The 20,416-nt window shown below is 59.1% G+C and overlaps 1 protein-coding gene across 1 annotated transcript; it reads right to left on the bottom strand.

The window, feature by feature from the left end:
* Nucleotides 1–3,592: 3,592 nt before the first annotated feature.
* Nucleotides 3,593–19,053, bottom strand: EPS8L2 (EPS8 signaling adaptor L2). Its single transcript, XM_088018189.1, has 20 exons — nucleotides 19,010–19,053; nucleotides 18,870–18,925; nucleotides 18,050–18,114; nucleotides 10,798–10,959; nucleotides 10,168–10,317; nucleotides 10,021–10,100; nucleotides 9,799–9,941; nucleotides 9,638–9,708; nucleotides 9,340–9,466; nucleotides 9,061–9,149; nucleotides 8,758–8,832; nucleotides 8,404–8,552; nucleotides 8,099–8,231; nucleotides 7,850–7,968; nucleotides 6,403–6,508; nucleotides 5,580–5,693; nucleotides 5,256–5,328; nucleotides 4,912–5,092; nucleotides 4,674–4,806; nucleotides 3,593–4,537 (listed from the first exon to the last, which is right to left on the bottom strand). Exons 1-20 carry the CDS (start codon nucleotides 19,051–19,053, stop codon nucleotides 4,454–4,456), a joined length of 2,154 nt encoding a protein of 717 aa, XP_087874315.1. The 3' UTR covers nucleotides 3,593–4,453.
* Nucleotides 19,054–20,416: the final 1,363 nt, after the last annotated feature.

Raw genomic sequence — 20,416 nt, 5'->3', positions numbered from 1 at the left:
TGGTGGGGAAGGGACCTCGGCCAAGGCCAAGCCACCAAGCCGGATCCTTGCAAAGGAGCCCACAGCCCCGCCCCCCCCCCCCCCCCCCCCCCGGCCCGGGCAGCTTTTATACCATAGCCACATAAAAAAGGCAAAGACTTACTTTGTATCATCCCCGGGATGGCCATAACAAAACACCATCAAATGCAAGGCTTAAACAGCAGGAATTCGGGAGGCTGGCATCTGGGATTAAGGTGCTAGCTGGGCTGGTTCTCTCTGCTCATACCCCTGCTGCAGGTAGCAGGCCATCGCTGATGCTTCTTGTCTTGTAGATGACCCATCACACCTCTGCCTCCACCTTCCCGTGATGGGTGCACCTGTCCAGTGTCCTTATTACAAGGACAGGCGTCATGTGGATTAAGGCCCAACCTAACGATCCTTTCTTGTATGAATCTGTGGTATGGGGACACAGTTCAACCTCCAACACACTTCTGTGTTGTTAGCAAACTAGCTTAGAGCTCAGGGCCCCCGAAAGAGTCTGGGGCCTCCATGAAACAACGCACCCCACCAGGCCTGCTGCTGGTGTGTGCTGCGGGTGGGCTCCGCTGTTGGCGAGGCCTCAGGCTCCCCGTCAGCCATCCCCGTGGACCACTGGTGAGCTACAGCCTCAATTTTGATGAAGCCAAACTCATCAGCTCATTTTGAAGTGTTGCACAGAAAATTCTTCCTCAGCTTTATCACAAAGATGTTTCCCATATTTTCTTCCAGGAACCTGATAATTTTCCCCTCACGTGAATGGTTTAATGCTTCTGGGATTCTCTCACGCTTGTGGCGGAGGGTCATAGGGTCGTCTCTCTGTTTCTCCGGACACAGAGCCACCTTCTCAGTACCGCCCTCTCCCATGAGTCCTCTCTCGGCCGCCGTCACCCCTGCCAAGCGCCACCTGGCCCAGGAAACAGGTGCCCCTCTTGCCTCCATTCTATCCCTGGCTTCTTGATACAGGTGTACGGGATGTGTTACCCCTCAGGCTAGCCCTTGCAGGCACTAACCTCTTGGTAAATCAAATATTTTGAGAAAGTAAAACAGAAAGGACAAAGAAAAGACTCTTCTTAAAGAAACCCCACTTGGGGACGCTGAGTGGCTAAGTTGGTGAAGCGTCTGCCTTGGGCTCAGGTCATGATTCCAGGTCCTGGGATCGAGTCCCGCATCGGGCTCCCTGCTCCGCGGGAAGCCTGCTTCTCCCTCTGCCGCTCCCCCTGCTTGTGTTCCCTCTCTCTCTGTCTCTCTGTCAAATAAATAAATGAAATCTTAAAAAAAAAAAAAAGAGGAAGAAGAAGAAGAAGAAGCTGCTTTTGCCTCCTGGCGGCCCCGAGTAGGAGAGGAGGCGAATAGAGCCAGCTGGTCGGGGGAGGGCCACAAAGACATGCCTGTGCCCAAAGCAGAGATGGGCCTTGTTTGTGGGGGTGTTTGCTGGCAGCAGAGCTGGGCACAGAGTGGACGCCGGGCGGGCAGCTCAGCCCCCCTTGCCCAGTGGGACGCTCTCATGGGCAGACCCTCTGCAGTCCCCGCCACCACTGGGGCTGCCACCACCAGACCCTCCCTCTTCCCTGCTTGGCCAGCCTAGTGTGGGAGGTGAGGAGGTGAGTGGTTAGGGGCACAGATCAGGCCAAACTGCACTGGAGCCCAGCTCCTCCCCAGCTCTGGAGCTCTGGGCAGGTGACCTGGCCCCTCCGGGCCTTGTTCTTCATCCACGTCTACTTTTATGGACACTGAGGTCACCAGGATGCCAAAGAGCGTAGAGCTCAGTCATCCCCTAATCTGGTGGCCTTGGACAATGATGCCGTCATGTCCTCACACCTACCCTGAAGGCCATGTGACTTTGGGCCCACCACCCTCGCCTCCCAGGAAGTGGTGGGGAAGCCTCTTCCAGGAGCCCAGAGGCCCAGCAGACGGGTGGGTCCAGAGCATCTTGGAACCAGCAGCTCCTGGGTAATGGCAGCTGGCCTAGGGCTGCAGGGAGCTAGGGAACCAGGGGCCTGGGGTCTTGGAGATCAGGTCCTCCTCAAGCTGTCCAGGGAGCACAGCGGGGACATAGGGGGACAGAGCAGTGGTGGCCTGTGGATGGGATGGAGGAGGGGAGGGAGAGACGGGCAAGGAAACAGGTGTAGGTTCTCAGGCTCCCAAGGGACAAGCGACCCAGCCAGAATGTAGTGTCCCCAAAGCCCAGCCAGCACCACCATCCTGGTGAAGGCAGAGCCCTGCCGGGTGGGGTCATGACCAGGAGCAGTCCCTCTGAGCTTGTTCTAGTGTGGGCACCACTGGGCCGTCAGAGGATCCCTTCAGAGCAGGGGGAGCGAGGGGTGCCCATCCCTGCTGCAAAGGAGGGGCTCAGTCAAATAGGGCTGGTGGGGGGTGGTCCAGTCAGGGGCCTATCCCTCCTGGTGGTTCTGGACGAGGGGGATCTGCGAGTTTCTGGAGGGACAGCCGGCACCCCATCCCTCCCTTTTTCTTCTGGGTCTTATTTCCCTGTCTGCGAGGTCCTTCCTGGGTCTGGGAGGACCCACCTTCCTCTTCTGGCCTGGGGCTTGGGGAGGACCTTCCTTTCTTGGAGAGAGGAAGCCACGGTGCTCAAGGCCCAGAGGTGGCCCAGCTCCCCCCGACCGGGTCCTGGTGGACAGACTCAGTTCCAGCTGAGAGTCGGGGCTCCTGAGGCCTGGGGGCTGGGCCTGGCTCCGTGGCAGACCAGCTGACAGACGGCCCTAGATCTCTACCCCCCAATCCCACAAGGCACAACCACTGCATTGCGCTCCCTGTGGTTGCCCCTGCCCACCACACAGAGACCCCAGGAATGAGCCCTCCAGACACCCTCACCCAGGCCTGGGCCCCCAGCTGCTTTGGGGAAATGCAGATCAAGACGCCCCCATCTGGCCAGATACTAGGGTGCCCCCTGGACTGCCCACACCACAGCGTGCAGAGCTGCCAGCAGAGGGTGCCAGAGGCCTCCTCCAAGGGTGGGGCCCGGGAGGAGCTCAGACGGGCACTGGCCTGGTGGTCTGGTGTCCTCGAGGTGCAGAGTGCAGCCCACTGTGTGCTCAGGGACCCCTCCACTCCTGCACTGACACCTCAGAGCTGACCACCAACCTGGTCCCGTAGATGTCAAGGCCCTTCTCCAGGGCACCTCCCTCAGCCTGGGGCTAAGCTTCGGCCCTGCCGCCAAGACTCATGCCCCTCCCTGGCCCGCCCTGAGGTCTGGCAGACCTGGCTCCCGGGACTTCCACCCATCTTGGGTTACAGTCTTTGGGCCTTCTGGACATCTGGCCTGGGAGAGCCAGAGCACGCAGAGTGAGCCCCTCACCTCCCAGGAATACCCTCTGGGCCCACTCGGATACACGTGGAAGTGAGGGCCCCTGGGAACCCGCACTGGAGTCAGGGGTACATGGCCTCACTCGAGATGTCCACGGCCTGGCCTCCGCCCCGTGGTTCTTACAAAGGGTGCAATTGTAGGTGGGCTCCAGGCCCACAGTGACCCCATCCCCATCTCCAGGAGACAGACACATGGCTGCCAGGATACTTAATTGGTTTAATGACATGGCTTTTGAACCTTGGCCACCTCTCATCTCTGGGTGTAACCTGCAGAGTTCAGTGATCCAAGACTCACCCACCACCCACACAGCACACAGGGCAAGCCTGGCCTTAGACGTGGTTGGAGAAAGTTCCTATCTTGAGCTCTGCCTTGGGTGTGTGTGGGGGGTGTCCAAGGCCATACTTGAATGAGTACATGTCCAGTCCATCTATGCTCCTTGAACGGGTGGAGGAAATATAGCATGCACCCCACCCCAGGGGAGCCTGAAGCCCCCCCAGGCCACCTTTGAGGAGCAGTGTGCTGGGTGGGCACTATGGGCGATATCTGGGGGCAAAGCCTAGCTCGGAGCCCAGGGTGCTGAGGTCAGTGCCCTTCTGGCCCACAGCCCATCCAGAGGTGTGGAGGTGCAGGTGCGTGAAGAAGTAGCAGCCACGGGGGTGAGGTTTGGGGCCAGGGTTACAAGTGCCAGGAGGAACCCCCATGTGGATAGGAGGCCACAGGATAAGTCCCTGCCTACCTCCTGGGGGTTCTGTGGCCTCAGGGAGAGGTGTCATGAAAGCCAGGCAGGGGGCTGGGCGGGACTGGAAAAGCTGCAGCCCTGGCTTCAGGGGCAGGTGCATGAGGGGCTGGCATCTCCAGGTGGCTAGTTTTGGGGAGGTGGGCCTTGGGGCAGGCAGGTGCGTGTGGGCTGAGGCACCGCTGAGCCTGAGGACAGGCCATGTGCCATGAGGCAGGTGAGCTGCTCCCAGCCAGCACCACCCACCACCCGTGTCCATGGTCCAAAACATACACACATACAAAAATAATACTCCATGCACTGGGGGTGGGACTCTCCGCAGGTGCGTCTCCGTGTCCCCCAGCCGCAGGTGCGCTGGGCCCAGCTGGCCAGGTCTAGCTGTCGCCCTCCACCCTCCTCTGGGTCTTGGACTGAAACTTGCTTATGAGCTCCTCCAGCTCCGACCCACCTTGCTGCTCCTAGGGAGGGGGCGGGGCAGCCTCAGCTCAGGGGCCCACAGGCCGGGGTCCCGCGGCCTCCCGCTTTCCAGGCAATCCAGGAGCCCTGAGGGAGGAGAGGGCGGGGAGGCGCAGGAGGGTGGCACGGCCGGCTCACCTCCAGGACCGCCTTCTGCACGGTGAGCTGGCTGTACACGCGGATACCTTCCTCCCCGCAGACTTTCTTCAGCTCGTCCTTGTTGAGCGAGAAGAGCTGGGGCCCGGTCAGAATGCCCAGGTTCTCCACGATCCTGGGGGCGGGGCGGGGCGGGGCGGGGCGGGGCGGGTGTGAGCGCTGGGCGCCCGCCCCGCCCCCGCCCCCGCCCCGCCCCGCCCCGCCCCCCGCGCGCGCGCACCGGGCGCTGAAGGCCTTGGCTTCCAGCCAGGCGCGGACCTCCTCGGGGCCCGACTCGTATGTGAGCGGCAGGCCCACCGGCTGGCTGCGCTCCACGCGGAAGTGCCGCTGCGGCTGCGCCTTGATGTGGCTGATCTTCTTGATGAGCTCGTCGTTGACCTCATCCATGTGGTGGATCAGCTCTGCGGGCGGTGCCCGGCACTCAGGCCCACCGCGAGCTGACCCGGCGCCTCCCGCCCCCCACCCCGCTCGAGGACCCTCCGCCCTCTGCTTCCCCCAGGGGGCTCAGGGCCCCGTACCCGCATCCATCTGGTGGCCCTCATGCCCTGGCAGAGCGCCTCTCACCGTCTTTGTTCCCTGCGAAGCTTGGGGGCAGCTTGTGGGTGGGGCTGGCAGGACCCCAATATTTCAGACTGGCCTGCAGGGGTGGGGGCAAGAGACGAAGGAGTGGGGGAGCCCTCAGCGTCCGCTCATCATTCCTCCCATCAGGGTTGTAGTAAGGAGAAGGTGAGGCAACCCTTCTCGCCGCCCCCCTCCCAGGGCCCGGCCTGTGCCCCCCCCCCCCCCCCCCCCCCCCCCCCCCGGCACGGAGGAATCCCGGGTCTGCACCCGCCCATCCCCCCTCTGAGGTGGGACTGCAGAGCCCCCGCTCCTGCTCCTCGCACTCACCTGCTCCTGGGGTGCGTCCTCCAGCCGAGTCTCGTCCAGGATATTGCAGGGCACGTAGCCTGCCTGGCCACTGCGGTTGCGAAGCTTCCACCACTGGTGGCCATCTTCGAGCACCTGCAGGCACCCACCCCCACCATCACCCCCATCTGGTCACCAGCGCAGGGTGTATGAGCCCCTCTTTACAGGTGGGCCAGAGAGAGTTCTAGGCATTTCCTCCAAAGCCCCGCCTCCCCCCAATCCTGTGGGGAAGTCACAAGTCCTCCTAGGAGCCCCTGCCCTGCCCAGCCTTCTGTCCCACCCACAGAGGCTACCATCCCTCCCTTATCTCCCCCTACCCCTCTCCAGCAGCATCCAGAGCAAGGGTGCCTCTAGCCTTTGCATATAGATCACTGCCCACCGCCCCCAGCCTGCTCCACTTTCCATCCCCCAGTGGGTGGCCTGAATTCAGGACTGGCGGACTGGCACCAAACAGACCGAGTCTCAAGGGGGCTCCAGGGTTGGGTGTGAATGATGAGCCCTGGCTGAGAGCTGGAGGGTCCGCACTTGGCACAGAGAAGGCCTATCCTTCAACGTGAGCCCAGCTTAGCCCAGCACAGGAGCCCCTGAGCCCTCTCTTAGATCCCAAGACAGGGAGGCCCCTCATCCAGGCTGTGCGGGGGGGGGGGTGGGGTGGGGAAAGGGCAGGCTGTGCACCCAGACTGGAGCCCAGGGGTAGGGGTCCTGGGGAAAGGGATTGGACAGGCATGCCGTGTGCCAGCATCGGGCAGCCTGGCTCCTGCCTCTCCTGGGCAGCCCCGCACCCACAGCACAGGCCCCGGCTCACCTCCAGGACCTCGTCCTTGAGCACCGACAGCTCGTTGGCGTTGCGGGCTGTGAAGTCATAGAGGATCCTGACGTACTTGGCCATGGCTGGCCCAGGTTCGTAGCCCCTGAGTGGAACAGAAGGCTGAGGCCCAGGGCTGGGCTGGGGTCTCCTCTGGGCCCTGGGGCTGGGCTGGGGGAGCAGCTTCCCAGGTGCGTGCCGCCTCCTGTTCAGCTCTCTGAGGTCACAGCGGAGAGAAGCTGAGGCTCGTCAGCCGGGAATGGAAACTGTGACAGCCCCAGAGCGTCTGGGGCCCCTGCACGGAGGTGGGGGCCACGCGGGGGGGTGGGGGTGGGAGGAGGGGGCCTGTGGGCACGGCAAGGCCCGCCTGAGGCCAGGCCATCTCAGGGGGCACCAGGCCTGGCCCCCCAGGGGACCCACAGCCAGACATGTACCCAAGAAAGGACAGGGTCACCACCATCCTTGCAAGCAGCTGACCGATGAGGGAGGGCCAAGTGTTTTCAGAGCCACAGCCCTGCCCACAAGCACCCACAGTGGAGGATGGCCCACGAGCTGCAGGGGCATGGCGTGGGTGTCCTGGCCTCGGCACAAAGCAGGCCCGTGGCTGCCACCCAGGCTGGGCAGTCGCCTCCTGGCCAGTCTGGCCCCTGATCATCAGGGCAGCTCCCTCACACAGCTGCAGCCCTTGGGACACCATACAGGTGAGGGGGCTGAGGCTGAGGTGGCCCTGGAGCCAGGACTGGCCAGGATGGACTGGCCAGGGGCTGGAGGTCAAAGGATGAAAATGTCTTTTCCAGTGTGGTCCTAAGCCAGGAGCCATGGACATCAGCCTGGCCATGGCGGGGGCGGGGGCGTGCAGCAAGAGGGGCACACTTGTGTAAGACACAGATTTCAGCCCCCTTCCCTGCTGAAACCGAATCCTGGGATCTGGCAGGGTAACCAGCTTCCCAGACAGATCCTGGGCCAGGAGTGAGAACAGAACGGAGGAGAGGGGAAGAAGAATGGGGAGTCCCCCAGGCCCTGGGTCTGTGGAAGTATGTATGTGGGGGCGGGGAGAATGGCTGTCCTTAGCCCAGACCTTTAGTCTCCTTCTCTGGTTCTGAGGCTGGACCTAAATCAGCCCCAATGGGGTGAGTGACAGGGATTGTTGAACCCACTTAAGTTTTGTGACTTAGTAAACTTTTAACCATGATTCTAAAACATACATGAGAAGACACAAAGAGAGATAACGTATTAGGGTAATGAATTTACAGGTGGGTTTTGACATTTTTCTCTTCAATTTTATATTATAAAGTTAGAATGAAAACCTGGTTCTGGTTTGGAAAAATGCTTTTTTTGAACGCCATGAACAAGGCATTTGCCGCCACCTGGTGGCAGCACACTCATATCAGAGCCTCCTTGTTTCTAGGGGTGAGCGTCACATTCCCTCATTTGAAGAGGAACTTACCTGTGAGCATGCGGGGAGCTGACTTGGGGGAGAGGGTCTCCTGGAGGTGGAGCTGTGGGCTCAGATACAAGGCTGTGTTTGGGGGAGTTTCGAAAGGATGGTCGGTTCGCTGGAGTCGGCTGTGCGGGAAAAGGACCCCCTAGGTTGGTGTGGGGTGAAGGCAGCGGACAGAGGGGGGCTGAGGAGGTGAGCAGCGGTGGAGGAGGCAGATGGCCAGTGGGTTTGGGGCGGGGCCATGGGTGCTCTGACCTCATCGTCGGGGGCAGACACCAGCCCCTCCACTTCCCAGGGTGCCTCCTGCAGCACGTCCAGGGGTGGCTCCCAGCCACTGTGGAACTTGGGCACGTAGAGGGGCACCTGTGGCTCCCGGGGCCACTCCGACCTGGAGGTGGGAGGTCCTGGAGGTGAGCCACGCCCACCCATGGGAACCAGCCCCACCTGGGACCACCCCCTGGCCTGCCAGGGAACCCCACCCTGGTTTGCACCCCATGCCCTGCATCACCCAGCCCAGGGCCCCTTCCCACACCCTCCCTGCCCACTGCCCACTGCCGCACCGGGGGCGTGTCCATGTCTCCCCCAGCGACTCCCACAGCGTCATCTCCTTGGGGACTAGGTGGCCTCGCAGGAAGCCCACGGCCTCACGGGAAAGCAGGGGGCTGGACACGGAGCGTGCGATGTCTGGGCCCCCACAGGTGCTGACAATCTGGGGCAAAGCAGGGTTCAGAGGAGGCCCTGCCCACCGGACCCCAGTCCCAGTTGACTTGCTGACAGCACCACAGGCCAGCCACGCCCACCGCCTGGACGCATGGCCCCAGCTGCCTGCCCAAGGTAGGCATTTGCTTCCCCCCCCCTTCAGCCAGGGGCAAACCAGCCCGGGGTCCTGCACCCCCAGCCCCAGTCCCAGGCACCAGGTCCAGAGGTCCAAAGAGGAAGTGCACGAGTTCTGCAGCGCTGGGGTTCTGAATGTGCTTCTGCAGCTTGGCCTGGGGTGGGGGGGGCAGACAGAGGCGGGGGGTGATGATGCTGGGGCAAGGGAGGGCAAAGACCCTGGATCCCACAATGTAGGCACAGAGGGACAGGGTGGGGGGCAGACAGACAGGGTGGGGGATGGTGCTGGGGACGGGGGGGGGGCAAAGATCCCCGACTCCCCCCAGTCGTCAGCCCAGAGGAACAGGGTGGGGAGGGTGGATTGGAGGGGGCCCAGTACTCACCAGCAGGTTGATGGCCAGCTTGATTTTCTGAAAACAGTCGATGAACTGGGCCTCAGAGGGGGGCCGTGCCCGCAGCGTAAGGACACCCTCTGGAACGGGCAGGGCGGTGGCTGTGAGCCTGGCCGGCCGTCGCTCGCCTTCAGCAGCCCACCTGCTCAGACTGGATCTCCTGCAGCTCAGTGGCCACCTGCCTCTTGCACGTTGTTCTCTCCACCCTCTCTGGTCCCCCTGCCGCGCCCCTTGCTGCCCCCGCCCCATGGACCGCCGCCCCCTCCGCACCTGCTGGCCCCTTCTTCCCTTTCTTCTTCCCCTTCTTGCGCTGGTTCAGCTGTTTGAAAGCTTCTGCCGCCTTCTGCAGCCGAGCCACGAACCACTCAATGTCGTCCAGGGCACAGTTGAGGATTTGCTGGGGTCAGAGCAGAGGCGGGGGTTCAGTCACAGGCGCCCCCACCCGCGGCAGGGACAGCCCCACACACTGTCTCTTGGTCCCCGGCCTGGGGGGAGGAGGTGGGTGCTGGCTGGGGGCCGGCTGGAGGGCCGCACCCGACGGGGACGCCCCACCTGCCCCAAGACGCACCGTTTCCTTTTCAATCTTCTGAGCCAGCACAGCGCGTGGCTCCTCATCCTGAGACTCCCGACGGCGGAGGCCTGGATGGGGGAGGCAGACATCGGGTGTTACTGACGGAGGCCACCCCCACGGGCTTCGCGAGCAGCTCCAGCCCGGCTCCCTCAGCGTACTTGGCTCAGTGAGTGGCATCGGCGGGCCCACTCGGTTCTTGGCGGACGGGGAGCCACTGCCATAGCGCTGGAAGGGGATGGGGGCCGGGCCCTTGGGGGCGGGCAGGACGGACTGCCGCTGCCGGATCTTCTCCTGGTGGCCCCTGGAATGGGGGCAAAGGCACGCTCAGCCTGGCCCCCAGGCCCACCCCCGGCCCTCCCGCGCCCGGTGCCCCCGCCTACTTCAGGGTCTGTGGCCGCAGCTTCTTCCCTAGACGGCAGTCGGCCAGCGCGCTCTCGACGTCCTCGTGCACCAGCTCCGCCTGGGGGCACTGGGTATCAGGCAGGCGCAGGCGCACCGGGGTCCTCCCGGCCACTGCCCCTCCTCACCTCCACCTCGTCGCAGTGGAAGAAGTGGATGTCGGGTTTGCTCTGCTCCGAGTCCTGGCACACGAGCAGCAGTACCGAGGGGTACCGCAGCTGGTTCAGCACGGTCTGGCTGTGGCGCACGGTGGGTAGCGGGAAGTTCTCCAGTTCCTCCTAGGAGACCGGGGGCTCGGATGCGCCTGGGCCGCGTCACACGGCTGGGACTCCCAGATGTGACACCAACACGGGCTCACAGCCACAGGTGTGGGATGGACTTGAGCCACGGACACAGTGCCCTGGGCGTGCCTTGTGAGCCCAGCTTGTGGGGTGTGTGCCTGGACACAGTCACAGACAATTGGTGGGCACAGCAGAGCACGTGGCACAGACGCAGACCCAGACTCTGCCAGGCCGTGGCCGCAGCTGTGGCACACGGACCCCTGGGCACAGCCAGGCCCTGCCTTGGGACAGCCGGTGGACCGGCTGGAGCCAGAGGTGGGCGAGGTTCTGTGTGTGACCGGGTTCCCCTGGATTCTCAGCCCCATCAGCCCTCCCTGCCCCGCCTGCCCTTTGCCCCCCTCACCCTGTCCCACCCCCACAGAGAGGCCCAGCTGCGTGTCTGGGTCACGTCCTTTGGCTGCCCTGTTGCTGCCACACCTGGGACTCCACATCCAGCAGCCGCAGAGACTGGTCATTGACCTGCAGCAGCATTTCCTGCGTCCACACCTTCTCCTTGGAGCTCAACTGCACCAGTTTCCGGATGGCATCATCCACGGACACAATGGCCTCACTCTTGTCCATGATGAACGTGGCCAGGTGCTGGGGGCGGGCAGGTGGTCACTCTGGGGAGAGCCCTCCTTGTGCCCATCGAGGGTCAAGGGGCTGCACCCCAGGGGCCTGAGGGGCCAGGGCCAACCTTGGGAGCCTGGGTGGTGGAGAACATCTCCGACCCTGGGGGTCTGAAGAGACACAGCCCTACCTTAGGGGAAGGTCTCTGCTCTGCCTTGAGGAATGTCTGGGGGGCCGTGGACATGCCCTGATGAAACCTTTGGGAGCACTACACAAACAATCCCTCACCCCACCTCATCTCCTGTGGCTGGACTCCAGGGACACCAGCCTCCCTGTTCTCCCCACAGACCTGGCATAGGCTCACCACAGGGCCTTTGCATGGTCTATCCCCAGTTTGCCTCCCTTACTCTTCTCCAGCTCTCTCTTCCTTCAGGGCTCCGCTCAGACCTGCTCCCCCTGCCAGGCTACAGCATCACTCTCAACCCCCTGATCTGCCTTGTTTTTAATTATCACAATCTGACATTATGTTTCTTTGTTTATTTTCTGGCTGCTGGGTTCACTGCTATTTCCCTAGTGCCTGGGACAATGCCTGGCACACAGTAGGCCCTCAGTGAATGTGCTGGGATGAGTGAGCACCTGGAGTGGCCATGTGGGGTGCTTTGTGGGGTGGCCCGGGGACCCTTGGCCAGCCCAGCCCTCCCCTTCCTCTGTCCTCAAGCCTGGTTCAGGCTCCTCCTCCCTCCAGGCTCCACAGTGTGTCCCCTTGACCTTCACTGAAGTCAGTGAGCAAAGCTGAGACCAACTGGATAAACACTGTCTTAAACTCTAGGCAGTCAAGACCCAGCTGCGAAAGTGCTAGGAGAAAATGCTGGACCATTTCTGATGACCTCAGAACGGCCCCCTAACGGGGGACCTTCCTCAGCAGGGAAGAAAACCCAGACGCACGGAAGAAAAGACCAAAAACTCTGACCTAATGAAAAAGTAAACATTTCTGCCTGGCAAAAAAAAAAAATACCGTATACGAAGTAAAAAGAAAAAAAAAAAGGTGGGACAAACAGATGTAATAGATATGGTGAAGGCTAATTTTCTTTCCTTTTGTTTTCTTTTGAAAAGATTTTATTTATTTATTTGACAGAGAGAGACACAGCGAGAGAGGGAGCACAAGCAGGGGGAGTGGCAGAGGGAGAAGCAGGCTCCCTGCTGACCAGGGAGCCCGACGCGGGGCTCGACCCCAGGACCCCGGGATCATGACCTGAGCCGAAGGCAGACGCCCAACAGCTGAGCCACCCAGGCGCCCCTGAGTTTCTTAATACGTAAAAGACCAGTATGTACTTGAGTGAGAGCTCTTACTTTGTTAAAAGCTCTATTTTGTTAAGTATAGTTATTACCAATAATAAATGAATGAAAAAAATCTGTGAATAAGTAAAAAATTAACAATCCAATAGAAAAATTGGCAAAAGCAGAGGGTCTCTGGGAAAATAAATGTAACTCACTTTTTAAAATAGAAAATTGCATGTAGTCTCATTCAACAAAAGCATTGCAAAGTGAAACTCTGACACCCCTACTTCTGAAATGAGTCAACCACAGGCTTTTTTACCTGTTTCATTGACCAGTCTAAGGAGTCCTTGTGGGTCACACTCACAGGTTAGCTGTGGAGAAGTGGGAGCCCCCAGTCCGCACGCCCCAGGTGCTCTCTCCTCCCAATTCAGGTAGCCCCACCACGCGCGAGACTGAGTGTGGTTGTGAGGGGTGGTCCCAGCCTACGTGTGCATGAGCAGGTCAGAGAGAGAAGGGGGCAGAAGCACGCAGGGGACAAAAGGCAGCCGACCCATCTGTGCGAGGCAGGGTGAGCCCCAAAGCACACATTGTTAGCAAAACACACCACCAAGCCAAGCAAAACCACGTGCCTGACTGCGGAACAAGTCTCCGTGCACTTCAGGTGATTGGAGCCCTGCAAAGTGTGCTCTCTGACCGTAATGGAATTAAACTAGAAACCGGTAAGAGAAAAGATAACTAGAAAACCCTCAAATAATTGGAAATTGAGCAACACACTTCTACATCAACAACCAACGGTGAAAGCTATCAGGAGGTAAATGAGAAAAGGCAGAGACAAATGACAACAAAAACACAGCCCAGCAGGACCTCGGAACGCTACACAAGGGGTGGCGGGGAGTGTCTGTAGCTGTGAGTGCTCACGTGAACAAAGAAGAAGTCATGGGGAGTCAGGAAGTGTTCCACACCGAATGGCAACCAAGGTGTGTGCGCGGGGCGCCTGGGAGGCTCAAGCGTCTGCCTTCGGACGAGGTCATGATCCCAGGGTCTCCAGACAGAGTCCCGCCAGGAAGCCTGCTTCTCTCTGTCCCTCTGCTCCTCTGCTCCTCCCGCTGCTTGTGCTTTCTCTCATATAAGTAAATACAATCTTAAAAAAATAAAAATAAAAACTAAAGGCGTGTACGTCAAACTTGTAGGATTTGGCGAAAGGTGTTTGTTGGGGGGTGGGTGTACAGCTGTAAATGAATAAATTAGAAAAGAAGGAATATTTCATATCAGTGGTCTCCAGGTCTCCCGTGAGAAACTAGAAGAAGACAATCAAATAAAACCCAAAGTAAGTGAAAAGAAGGAAGTTAAGAGCAGAAACCAGCAAAGTAGTAACCAAACAATAGAGACAAATCAACTAAGCCCAAAGCTGGTTCTGAAAAGATTAATGAACCTGATAAATCCCAGCAAGACTGATCAAGGAAAAAAAGAGAGAAAACACAAATGATCAATAATTAGAAAAGAGGAAGGGCCATCACTACAGATCTTACATGCATAAAAGTGAATTCATAGTCAAAAACCTCCCACGAAGAAAACCCTACATTCAGAGGGCTTTCCAGGTGTATCCTAACAAATACTTAAGGAAGAAATAAAAACAATCTTTCACAGATTCTTTCTGAAAGCCAAGGAGTAGGAATACTTTCCCACTCATTTAATAAGGCCGCCACAGCTCTGACACCAAAATCGGTCAGGGCTTTACAGGAAAATAAAATTATAGACCAACATCTCTAATGGACAGTAATGCAAAATGTTAGCAAGTTAGCCCATCAACACATAAAAAGAACAGTACACTTATTGAATAATAATTCAATAATGAATGAATGAGTTTTATCCCAGAAACGCAAGGGTGGTTCAACATTCAGAAAAATCAATCAGTGTGACTGACTTATGCTAACAGTCATGAATACATCTCTGTAAATTCAGAGGAGGCATTTGACAAAATTTAACGCCTTTCATGATACAAAACTCTCAGCAAAGAATGGAAAGGAGCTTCCTCACTAATAAACTATGTACAAAAATATATAGCCTATACAATGGGGAAATACTGGATATTTCTTTTTTTTTTAAAGATTTTATTTATTTATTTGAGAGAGAGAGAATGAGAGAGAGAGAGCACGAGAGGGAAGAGGGTCAGAGGGAGAAGCAGACTCCCCGCCGAGCAGGGAGCCCGATGCGGGACTCGATCCCGGGACTCCAGGATCATGACCTGAGCCGAAGGCAGTCGCTTAACCAACTGAGCCACCCAGGCGCCCCAATACTGGATATTTCTTCTTAAAATTGGACACAGGCAAGGATGTCCACTCTTTGTTGCTTTTATTCAGCATTGTACTGGTGGTCCTAGCCAGGGCAATGAAGTTCTAAAAATAAGATACAAAGTTCTGTATTTCAGACAGCCTGATTGTATAGTAGTAAATTCAGTGGATCTACAAGCAAATCACTAACACAAATAAGTGAGTTCAGCAGGGTCTCAGGGTGCTCAGTCACTGCACAGAAATTCAGTTGTTCCTCCATACGCTAGCAACAATTCGAAAATGGCTTTTAAAAAAACAGTACCGTTTACAACAGCGTCTGCAAGTCAAACACTAAGGAATGTTTGGAGAAAAGATACTCGGGCGCCTGGGTGGTGGCTCAGTCGTTAAGTGTCTGCCTTCGGCTCAGGTCATGATCCCAAGGTCCTGGGATCGAGCCCCGCGTCAGGCTCCCTGCTCAGCGGGAAGCCTTCTTCTCCCTCTCCCGCTCCCCCTGCTTGTGTTCCTGCTCTCACTGTGTCTCTCTGTCAAATAAATAAATAAAATCTTAAAAAAAAAAGAAAGAAAAGATACTCAATACCCCTACAGTGGAAACACAAACATTCTGAGCGAAGTCAGAGTAGCCCTGATACGTGGGGAAAGAGCGCGTTCACGGGTGGGAAGCACTCAGGATCATTAAGATCGTGCCGAGTGGACCCATAGGTTTGACTCAATGCCAGTCAAAATTCTAGCAGGCTTTTCTGGGGGGCTGGAATGTAAACGCAAGTCCAAAGAGCTTGGAATAGTCAAGAAAATCTTGAGGAGAAAGAATGTAAGGTTGCAGGACTCACACTGCCTGATCTCAAGTTCAATAATAAACAAAGCACGGACAGACCCATCCCATTCAATTCCTCAGTTTTTGACAAAGGCACCAAAGCAATTTGATAGGAGAAGGAACGTCTTCCTCATGTAACTGCACATTGCTACGGGGAAAAATTAGCCTCGAGTCTCACACACAAAAATTAATTTCAAATGGATCATAGACTTAAATGTAAAAGCCTTGACTCTGGAGTTTCTAGAAGACACGGGAAGGAATCTTCAGAGCCTTGGGTCAGGCAATGACCACTCCCTCCCCCCACAAAAAAACCCAAAACAAAACACCCCAACAAAACAACCCTAATCTAAGGGGAGAGTGGATGTGGCTGGACATCATCAAAATTAAGTACTTCTGTTCATCAAAAGACGGTTATGCATATAAATCAGCAAGCCAGACTGGGAGAAGAGCTCTCTAATCCACACACCTGACAACGTGTGCAAAGGACTCCCACCCATCAATAAGGTGCAATTGTACAAACAAGTGTCCACAGCAGGGCCACATGCAGGGTCCCCAGGGGCTGGCACAGCCGGTGGAAATGTCCCCTGCAGACCAGAGCTGTAGAGAAGTCTTATCCTACACATGCGTTTTCTTGAAATAAGTTTAGCAGCAGAACAAAGTGTCTTAAACTATATGAATTCAATTATGCGGAAGCGGGGGGGAGCGGGGTTCTCCAGAAGTCAACCTCGAGAGCTGCGGGACAGAGCAGTGTTGCTGAACGGTGCATGGGGAAGACCCTGACCGCTAGGGTCAGCAGGAGTGAGTTTTGGGGGTAAAGCAACTGTTGTGTCCAGACCTTGCCTGTGACACCACCAACCTGAAACACAACTGCATGCCCTCCGCCTCCAGCACACTAACCTAGGAAACAGGAAAGCAAGCAAACCCACGAGTCTTAGCGGACCCCCATTGCCAGGGGTGGGTCTGGTCTTGCTCCCACCTCTTACCCTCTCTCTCTGCCTTGGTTTCCTCACCTGGGAGGGGCAGGCAAAGCCCATCCTCTCCCCCAGCCCTGCTGGGTGCTGGGCAAGCAGGGGAGGTGCCCCTGGGTTGGGGTCTTTCCACAGGCTAGCTCCGACCAAAGTCCAGAAGGGCAACGTTGCCCTACCCTCCGAGAGGGGTGGCCCAGCTGCCTGGGAAGGAAGGGGATGAAGCTGACCTGTTCCCACCCTGTGCCCTGCCCTTGCACCCTGAGTCAGCAGCCTGGCAGGGAGGGCTGCTCACTCAACACAGCCCAATTCAAGAGCCTAGGGACTCCCAGTGTCTCTGTGGACCCATTGTATGGATCAGGAAACTGAGGCTCAGAAAGCAGTGACTCGCCTGGCCTCTTGGGTTTGGGGGGTTCTGTGGGGAGGGAAGAAGTCCTCATCTTCCTGATCCAAGCCCCCCTTCCTGGTCCAGGCCCCCCTTCCTGGTCCAAGGCCCCCTTCCTGATCCAGGCTCCCCCCTTCCTGATCCAGGCCCCCCTTCCTGGTCCAGGCCCCCCTTCCTGGTCCAAGGCCGCCTTCCTGATCCAGGGCCCCCTTCCTGGTCCAGGCCCCCCTTCCTGGTCCAAGGCCCCCTTCCTGATCCAAGCCCCGCTTCCTGGTCCAGGGCCCCCTTCCTGGTCCAGGCTCCCCGCTTCCTGGTCCAGGGCCCCCTTCCTGATCCAGGGCCCCCTTCCTGATCCAAGCCCCGCTTCCTGGTCCAGGGCCCCCTTCCTGATCCAGGCTCCCCCCTTCCTGATCCAGGGCCCCCTCCCTGGTCCAGGGCCCCCTTCCTGGTCCAAGGCCCCCTTCTTGATCCAAGCCCCGCTTCCTGGTCCAGGGCCCCCTTCCTGGTCCAGGCTCCCCGCTTCCTGGTCCAGGGCCCCCTTCCTGATCCAGGGCCCCCTCCCTGGTCCAGGGCCCCCTTCCTGGTCCAGGCCCCCCTTCCTGGTCCAAGGCCCCCTTCCTGATCCAAGCCCCGCTTCCTGGTCCAGGGCCCCCTTCCTGATCCAGGCTCCCCCCTTCCTGATCCAGGGCCCCCTCCCTGGTCCAGGGCCCCCTTCCTGGTCCAGGGTCCCCCCTACTTCCTGGTCCAAGCCCCCCCTCTTCCTGGTCCAAGGCTGCCCCTTCCTCCCTCCTCAGCCAATCTTAGCCCTGTTGTCCTACAGTCTGGGACAGTGGCCAAGAACCAGGAAGGTCATTTAAAAAACGTATTTCCTCGGTTCTAAGTGTGAATCAAAGCTGACCCAGGGTGAAAAGGCTCCTGAGCTGGGTGCTGGTCTGGAGTGCAGCTAACCAGTCTGGACTCTCCCAGGGTCCATCTGAATTGGCCGTCCGAGGCTTTCCTGCAGGAGCTCACTAAGTGTGTCTGTGTCCTATCTTCTCCTCCCTAATCCGGTTCCTTGTTTTGGGGGCCGGGATGACAGTTTCCTTCCCACAGAGTTTTCCCACCCAAGTGCTGCCAGACAGCACCCAGGCCTTGTCCTTGCCTGGCCTGCGTTGGCCACTGGCATCTCCATTTCCCTGAAATAGCTCCAGGGCTCCTGTGTCCCCCCAGACTGTGAGCTTCCCAGGATTGGAGGGGGCTCCCCTCACCGTGGGTGAGCCCAGGACAGGTGTGGGGCAGTCCCTGGCTCTGTCTAACTGCTCTGGGTGTCAGAAGCTGGGCTGTCTCCCTGTGCCTCAGGTTCCCGATCTGCCCAGGGACTCTGGAGGTGCTCCTTGGGGACTGGCCTCACCTGGACGTGGTACTGGGAGGTCTCGTGCATGATGATGTTGGAGTTGGAGTACTTCTTCCTCTGTTCTGAGCAGGGAGTCACCAGTCACTCACCCCAGAGGGCAGGACCCACAGCCCCTGGTACAGGTGGGACTGGACTCCCAGGTTGGGCCACAGGAAGGGCCGAATGGAGGCGAGGGGGCTGCCGCCAGAAAGGACTCGAGAGTGTGAAATGTGAGGGCCCTTCTGGGCAGACGGAAAACCTCCCTCTGCCCCCAGATGGCCCCTAGAAAAGGACCCCCTGCTAGGGGTCTGTCCTGGGGTGGGTGCAGGAGGCTCAGCAGTTTCTCCCTGGGAGGCCCCTTGCCCACCATTCTGGGAAGTGGTCCAAGCCTGGGCCTCCCCCAACTCCAAGAGCTGCCAGCTAACATCTCTCGGTCCCTCCCTGGGGCTCCTAGCTTTCCAGACAGGGCGCCAAGTCCAAAAGCACAAAAGAGCGTCTGGGGGGAGAGGCAGAGCTGGGCGAGGTGGGGCTGGCCAGGCCCCGCCCCCTGCCCCCCAGCAGACACCTGGCTCTCCGTCCAGTCTGAGCCCCACCCCTTGGGCTATCTGGTTGCAGTGAAGAGCACAGCCGAATCAATATTGATGGTCCCTGAATTATTAGTAAAGGCCTCTCTCCTTACGGTGAGGGAGGGGGGACCTGAGCAGCTGTTGCTTAATGAGGGTCCAGGGGCCTCCTTTGGGCACCAAGGGCTGACCTGCATCTCCCTGGTGGGGGCCTGGCACAGCCTGGGGGAGGGGAGCGGGCGAGACCCCACAGCCCATCTTCAAGCCTCACTCACCAAACAGGTCCTTGGCACTCATCTTGGCCACACCGTCAGACCGGCCCAGGCTGCCACTGCAGGGGAGGGGCTGGTGAGGGCGAGGCCCACACCGCACCCCTCCCTGGGGACTGCTCAGTGGATGGGGGGTGGGGACTCACTTGGCAGCACCTGGGCAGCAGCTCACAGACCCCAACTGGCTCATGGCGTCCTTGGTGGTGGCTGGTGATGGAAGGGCAACCTTGTGGCCTGAGTCCAGGGCCTAGTGCCCAGCCCACACCTGAGTGGAGAGGGCAGCCAAGCTGACACCTCCCTGGGGTCTGGTCGGTGGCTTCACTGCTCCCAGGGCAGGACTTGATCTCCTCTTCCGCCCACCCCAGATCCAGAGGCTGCAGCCCTGGTGTCCTGGCCAGGTTCCCCAGGGAGCTTGGGCAGCGTGTCCTCCGGGAGTGGAGTCCTGCCTCCTGGACACAGCAGGACCTCCCGGCCCAGGTCCCAGCTGGCAGGCATGGGCCTCTATCTCACCCCAGACCCTTGGTCTTCCACAGGGAGCCCGAGGGGGGCCAGTAGAGGAGTCCCACTCTCAAGGCTGTCTGGGTGGGCCTGCAAGGACAGTGTCCTGAGGGCTCTGAGAGGGGACCTAGGAGAGGAACCCCCTTCCAAGCAGAGGGAACACATGTTCAACGGCCCTGAGTCAGGTGGGAGCCAATACCAGAGGAAGGCAGCACAGGATGAGACTGGGCCCTGGATGGGGCCGGGGGGGTGTGTGGCCTTGGGGACCCAGAGCCCAGAACAAAGTCTAGACGGAGCACACCCTCAGGGGGGTGAGCAGAGCCTGGCCCCCCTGGGTCAGACTGACATGTCCTGTGGGGTCTGTGCCCCCTGGGGACCTCCCACAAGGCTGTCCCTCTGTATTTGGGGTTGGCCGGAGTGGGTGGTCCATAGGCCAGGGGTACTGGTATCTAGGGGCAGGGAGCACCCCAGGACTTTCTGGTTTGACCAGGTCCTACCTACAAAGAGGGTTTCCAGGAGGTGTGAGGGGCCAGGGGGCTTCAGGCACCCCCTCCCATGTGCCACGGAGGGTCCTGGCTCTCTCAGGATGGGGGGGAGTAGGGGCTTGGTCAGATTCCTCTGACCATCTGTCCATGGAGAATGTCTGGAATGCTCATGACCTCAGCGAGGGAGCCAAGTGTTTGCTTAATGGGATTCCTGGGGGCTGAGCCAAGGGCACTGGGCACGTGTGTCTGGGCACACACAAACCTGGGCAAAACCCAGGCCCCCAGGCACACACAGACACTCACAGGTTGGGACACACGGCCCACCTCCTTGGGGTGCCTAGGCTAGGAACCCATGACCTTCAACTCCCTGGAGCAGGGTGGGGGGCCCAGCAGGGCCAGCCAGAAAGGTGAGTCCAGGTGCTGGCATCGGGGTTGGGGAGCAGCTGGGGGAGGGGCCACCACAGACCTGCTCCAGTCAGCTGACTGGGGCAGGGGAGCCGTGTGGGCCCAAGGGGTTGGGAGCAGCTCGGGGCCCAGACTGCACTTTGGTTTTACTGCGGCCATTTTCCG

Source organism: Eumetopias jubatus, unplaced genomic scaffold (assembly GCF_037043125.1).
Source record: "Eumetopias jubatus isolate StellerSeaLion01/CBP00866 unplaced genomic scaffold, mEumJub1_p1.0 scaffold_13, whole genome shotgun sequence".
Lineage (NCBI taxonomy): Eukaryota > Metazoa > Chordata > Mammalia > Carnivora > Otariidae > Eumetopias > Eumetopias jubatus.
The sequence above is the reverse complement of the archived record's forward strand: the minus strand, read 5'-3'. Positions and strand labels throughout refer to the sequence as shown.